General features: G+C 44.3%; 1 protein-coding gene across 3 annotated transcripts in view; it reads left to right on the forward strand.

The window, feature by feature from the left end:
• Nucleotides 1-6224, forward strand: part of Rad51b (RAD51 paralog B) — a 631041-nt gene extending 624817 nt beyond the window's left edge. For all 3 annotated transcript variants that reach the window (XM_045154309.1, XM_045154308.1, XM_045154310.1), the window contains one exon: nt 5758-6224. In XM_045154309.1, coding sequence (XP_045010244.1) covers nt 5758-5774 — 17 coding nt within the window. In that variant the 3' untranslated portion in view covers nt 5775-6224. The remainder of the gene's footprint in view (nt 1-5757) is intronic.
• Nucleotides 6225-6672: the final 448 nt, after the last annotated feature.

The following is a 6672-nucleotide window of genomic DNA, read 5'->3' on the forward strand; positions in this document are numbered from 1 at the left end:
TCTATTTCCATTCAGGCAGACAGGTGTCTGCCTGGCGTATGCCTGCCACTTATCTCGTGCAGCTTGGCATTCATGTAGGAACCTGGGCAAAGGGCTCTGGGGTAGCACAGTGCAGACAGCACAGACTCCTCCCGCCGAGGTGTAGAAGAAGAAGGCAAAGTTGGCATAGCTCAGGTGTCCCTGGCCTGCCCAGCACAGTGCAGCCTCAGAAGACTCTTCCAGACCTCTTGGGGGCAGGTTCTCATCTTCCCCAGTGCTCCTCCTCTGTGTCATCTTCCCACACGGAACTTCTGCCTAGTTCACTTCTTTTCCTCTGTTAACCTCCAAGAGAGATCTCATCATTAGTATAGAACCCAAGTGACTTGAACCTGGCTGATAAATGGTCTACCATTAACCTACACACATGCCCCCCGCAACCTGCAAAATCTTCCCAACACACAACAATCTAGAAAAACAGCAAGCATGTATTTTATGTAAATCTAGCCCCCAGAATTAACAATTTTTAAAAAATTCCCAAGGCTGGGGCGTTAGCTCAGTCAGCACAGTGCTTTGCAAGCTCAGAGACCTAAACCCCAGAATCCCACGTAAAAATGCTAAGCATAGCAGCATGTGCTTACAGTTCCAGTGCTGGGGAGGTGAGACAGGAGGATCCCTGGGACTTGCTGGACAATTAATTTAGCCTAATTGGTGAGCTCTAGATTAGTGAGAGGCCCTGTATGAAGAAAAAAAAAGGGAGATGAGGGGATTGGGGAAATGGCTTAGCAGTTACAGCATTTGCCTGTGAAGCCTAAGGACCCGGGTTCGATTTCCACAGGACCCACGCAAGCCAGACGCACAAAGGGGGCACATGTGTCTGCAGTTCCTATGTAGTGGCTACAGGCCCTGGTGTGCCCATTCTCTCTGACTCTTTCTCTCTCATAAATAAATAAAATATATATTTTTTAAAAAAGGTAGATGACACCTGAAAAGAGTGACTGCCACATGAATGTGCATGTGAAGCCACATACACATGAACATGCACTCACACATACATGCATACGCACACACTTCCTATTGGTTTCAGTTTCTTTCTTTTAACTACAGGGCAAAAGTTGACAAAACTCAGACGTTCTTTGATACTAGCCTCTCTAGCTCTCACTCTCTGCCATGGCGCTGAAAGCTCCCCACAGTTTGGTGTATTCCTTTCCTTGTCTATAAAGCTTTTCTACCCATGGGTGAATCCGTATACCATGATATCTTCTGAGTACGTTCTCAAAGCTGCATAAACATTTCACAAGTTGCTCTTGTTATTTAACATGTATATGATATGCCTGCCTTGACTGGCACACCGTCATGTGCTTTTAGTTTAGGCATCTGTGTCCATTGCATGAATGTACCATATGAAAATCCACTCCTCCGCATATGGAGCTTTTCAAAACTATTTATGTATTTAAGAGAGAGAAAGAGAATGGGTACACCAGGGCCTCCAGCCACTGCAAACAAACTGCAGATGCATGCGCCGCTCTGTGCATCTGGTTTACATGGGTCCTGGGGAATCGAGTGTAGATCCTTAGGCTTCGCTGGCAAGTGTCTTAAGCCATCTCTCCAGCCCTGGGAATTTTGATTACTTGTAACAATGAATTTCTTTACAGGTCTCTTGGTAATCAAGTATGAGGTTTCTCTTTGGACGTATTAGAAACGGAATGACTTGCCAGGGGTTGTGCACATTTTCATCTTTATTTTATGTCCCCAAATTGCTTTCTGAAGTTTACCAGTTTGCATTCCTTCTGGAGGTAGTGAACCAATTTCTGTGCACTCATATATAATCATAAACTTATTGTAATGTTTCCATGGTCAATTTTCTTACACATTCCTTATACCCCTTTCATCTCCGCCTTTGGCGTATAAGCTTGTTATATCCTCTAGCGAGATCTTCTACACAATGTGTGTGTTGTATGCATGTTCTTAGATGATTACTGATAAAAATTACTTCACTGCCCCCAAAGTTAACTGTATACATATTTTCCACAAAGAGCCTTCAGTCTTATCCATTACTTTCATCTTCAGTTAAGGAAACTGAGCTAAATAAAGTGAGACTCACTGGCTCAAGATTATATCCCTTTCCAAATACTCAGCCTGAGTCTAAAATTTTATGAAATAAAAAATAGGGTTGGTGAGATCACTCAGCACTTAAGGTGATTGCCTGCAAAGACCAATAACCTGGGTTAAATTCTCCAGTACCCATGTAAAGCCAGATGCACCAAGGTGCATGCATCTGGAGTTGGTTTGCAGTGGCAAGAGAACCTAGCATTCTCACTCTCTCTCTCTCTGTATGTGTATGTGTATTTGTGTTTGTCTGTATCTCTGTGCTTGCAAATAAATAAATAAAATATGGGCTACAGAGATGGCTTAGCAGTTAAGGTGCTTTCCTGGAAAGCCGACAGACCCAGGTTTAATTCCCCAGGACCCACGTAAAGCCAGATACACATGGTGGTGCATACATCTTGAGTTTGTATGCAGCAGCTGGAGGCTCTGGCATGTCCATTCTCTCTCTCACTCTCTTTCTATCTGCTTCTTTCTCTCTCTTGCAAACAAATAAAATATTTAGTAATAAATAAATAAAATATTTTAAAAAGTGGATTTGGACCCCCACATCTTCTATCATGGAAGTAAGTCCCTATAGCCACTTATATCTCAGCTATCCTGGGCCACTGTTGATATACTCCAGGCCCATCCTGAATCTTGAAACTTAAAATTCTAAGCTAAAATGTATCATTCACACCCATATCATGATCCTCCGAGAAATTCCCTGAGAGTAGTTGGGTTACAAGTTTGGTTGACTCTAACCACTAAGTAAACTCTGCAGAGGAATGCGGTTCATAGCTGGGGTGGGAGCGGGGCCCCACAGGTCTGTCCAGGAACCAGGCTGGTGACTTAGGGCTCCATCACACCTCAGATTTCACTGTTGTTTTCATCGTCCAAAGTGGCTCAGCTTCTCTTCCATCCAGGCAGCAGGATTTGGGTGCTATAGAGAAAGGTGGTGAGGAGACTCCTTGTTCCTTTAAAGACATTAACCAGAAACTACATAAAATTTCTGCTTATATCATGCTGGCCAATCTGTAGATGTTTAACAAGAAAATCTGAAAATTATATTAATCTGAGTGGGCATGTGCCCAGACAAACTAGAGAACTTTGCTATCATTATAGAAAGGGAGAAAATAAATCTTCAATAGCATTATCTCCTTAAGCGGAATCCAGCTGTAGAGATTAGTCTCCATGGTGCCATAGTATAGACTCAAGGACTGTTAGACTATTGGAACACAATATAAATATCATGGGTGCTAAAGTGCTATATTTCTCCCTGGTTCCAGAATTTATAGCAAAATTATAACAACCTTTTGCTTCCCCAAGGATCAGCATCCAAAAATTTTACCCTCTTCTCACTCCAGACCAAAGCTGAAGCTCCCTCAGCCAGGAACGTTAGTGTATGCTTTGCAATTATATGTGAGAGAAACTTGAAGCTAGGTGTGGTGGTACACACCTTTATCCCCAGAAGTTGGAAGGCAAATGTAGGAGGATTGCTCTGAGCTCAAGGCCAGCCTGGGGCTACAGCAAGAGTTCCAGGACAGCCTGGGCCAAAGTGAGACCTTACCTCAAAACAAAGAGAGAGAGAGAGAGAGAGAGAGAGAGAGAGAGAGAGAGAGAGAGGAACTTGAATGGCAGAAACTGATGCTAATAGTACCAAGTAGGATATGAACTTGGGTCCAAAATCATAGACTAAACATTTTCTTTCCAAATGTTTTTTTCTGTCTGCACTTTGTTTTGTTTGTTTAACATGGAACAAAATGTCAGTTGAAATAAGGTTATAGAGAAAGACTCTATCCCAAGAGTTGGACTACAATGAGACTGGATCCACATTGTTCCTTTAGACCCTGGAAGACATTGGCTGGGTGAATAATGTCCATTTGTGAAAATGCCCAGGTAATAACACTGAAAGATGTGATATCAATTCAGGTTGTTGACTTTCTCTCAAAGTCTTTCCCAAAAGAACTTGGCGTTCTTTCTAGAATATGATTTAAGCATCGTGAAGGTTAGTCGCATGCAGCACGTATTAGTTGAGCATCTATTGTTTGCAGAGCTTGGTGCTCTGGCTTCAGAGCATATTGAATTGGGAGAGAGACAAAAAGAGGGGGAAGAAAAACCAAAAATGTCCCTTCCACCTTGCATCATTTGATATGTTTAATCGAAAGCAAAGAGTGACACCTGTCCCCGAGGTTTAAACAGTGGGCTGCGGAAAAAGAGAGATGGACTCACTCCAACTTAGCAGGAGTAGGAGACTCCTGAGAGCTTGGGGACTTGAACTGGATTCAGCTGCCGAACACTGATGAAAACCGCACCCCATTGTCTCCTGACTGAGGCCAGATTTTTTTTTTTTTTTTTTTTGGCTGTTTGAGGATAGATTTGAGGACACTGGGGGAAGCTGATTAGTTCCATCACTAATGCTGATTAGTGACTAACGTTGAATCATGCTGACTAATGTGTTCTAAATAGATTGACTCAACAATAAAGGGAACATTGAGTGTCAAGAGTTCAGGTCTTGAATCTCACCATGTGATGAAATGTAAATCATTTAACCTGTTGGTTCTCCTCCTTTTATTTATTTGGGATTTTTTTCCAATTAAAATGTTTTTATACTGAGAATCTACTGTGTCATCTTGAGTAGTAAGAGCTTTATCAACCTCGAAGGTAGCAAAATTGTTTGACAGTTACCAGGACAGGCTCATGCACACAGAATCGGAATGCCCCCGACAAGCTGCACTCTCGCCCCTCGAGACCTCCATTTCTTCACACATTATGGGAAACTGCCACACAGGGAACCCCATCTCCCAACACCTGACAAAGAACAGAGCTTTTGAAAACTCTTCCTATTCCACCTACTGGGGTGCCTGCATCGCTCCACAACGAATGCCATCACAAAACTAAGAACTCACGTTGCACACACGGCTCTTTCTCTCTTTTGACATCTCCCCAGCTAGACTGCTTGAGAACCTGGCCTTCCATGTCCAGATGTTTACTGAATTCTGAAGGCCCCCCAAAGGGCCCAAGTTCTTTTGTTGCTCTCCAAATCATTTCCCACAGAGACTGACCGATGTCCTGAAGGAGCCCTTCAATAGGGAGGATAAATGAAGGCAGATGAAGACATGACCCCCTGAGGCCTGCCCGCATCCACGCTAACAAAGGGTCTGAGGCACAACCTTGTAAAGAGTGTTTTGGTCAGCAGCGTCCCTAAGAGAGGCCAAGTCTCCCCCACAGGGCCGCTTTCAATGGCGACCATCACAGTGGAAGTTCTGGGCATTTGTTAAGGGCTATGGTGTGCTAGGTATAGGACAAAACATCTAAATCATGGTCCGCGGCCTTTGTGAGGGTTTCCTGGCCACCGATGGCAGCTGGCTTTCTCAAGGGAAACTTGAGCATAGCAGAGAAAGCCAAAGAGGGGCTGTGGCATCTTTGGGCGACCTTTTCCCACCGGGTGCAGATAGACTTCCCCTTTGTGCGTAGCTATAGGCAAAGCAGTCAGGCCTGGGCTGCCCGCCCTGAGACCCTGCCTGTGTAGTTTCTGGGTATCTCTGGGGTGCACAGTGATTCATTTTGTGGGTAACAGGAATGCAAGGGACAACTGCCCTAGAGAAAGTTTGATGTAGGTCACCGGTGGGAAGCCAGTGCATTGCATAACAGCATTTGTTGTTTTCCAAACTTTCTCTTTCTCTTTCCTTTCAGGCCAACAGAGGCCATAGGGATACCATGACCTTTGTCTAGAGCCAATCGAGGGGTGTGATTTATGAAATGAAACAGGAGCGTGCTGCTTGGAAGAAGGAAACGGAAGCCAACGTAATGGGAACTAATTAGTTGATTGCTGTTGAGATGGTAACAGATTTGCTCCTCGACCACTGAGCCAGTGATTTCAGACCTCGCCTGGAAGGTGAACATGAAGAAACCCTTGTTCAAGGGCTGTAGATGTGGAGGGCTAAGGGCCTTGCCACCATGGGATGTCAGCAGCCATAATAATAATAATCACTTGCACTTATAAAGCACCTTTCAACCATGAACCTCAAAGCGGTTTAACCACATTCATTAATTAAAGCCCACAATCTCCCTGGGGAGAGGAGGAGGAGGAGGACTAACGAGATTTGTAATTACAGGAGGGAACATTTCCAAATAAAGTATTGTCCATCAAATAAAAGGAGTAGGTGTAAAGGAATTGGGGGTGGGGGGGCGCCCCAAAGAGTAACTGATTCACAAATGAAATCACAGAATTGTGGGGAAGGCCGGGGCGGGCATGGCCGTGGGGGTCTGCTCCTATGTCAGAGGGAGGTCGAGGGCCTCAGAATTCACTGACAGGTTCAGTCAGAACCACGAAGCAGAGCATGTAGGGTATTAGTGGCGTTTGGAAGGTCATTAGCGGCATAACTATTGTAGTGTTAATTCGTTTCACTGGTATATTGTGTATAGCTTCGCGGAACAAAGCATGAGATTCCTGCAGTATTTAATCAAGGATGTAATGATTTCTTTAGATTTAAAACCCCAAGCCCAGGCCACTTAATTAGCAAATAAATCAATTGGTGACCCATAGGATAATGTAGTCCTTTCTAGCCGAACACTGAGACCACCAGTCCCTAATGCCCTGCGGCTCCT

The sequence above is a fragment of the Jaculus jaculus genome, chromosome 7, assembly GCF_020740685.1.
Source record: "Jaculus jaculus isolate mJacJac1 chromosome 7, mJacJac1.mat.Y.cur, whole genome shotgun sequence".
NCBI lineage: Eukaryota > Metazoa > Chordata > Mammalia > Rodentia > Dipodidae > Jaculus > Jaculus jaculus.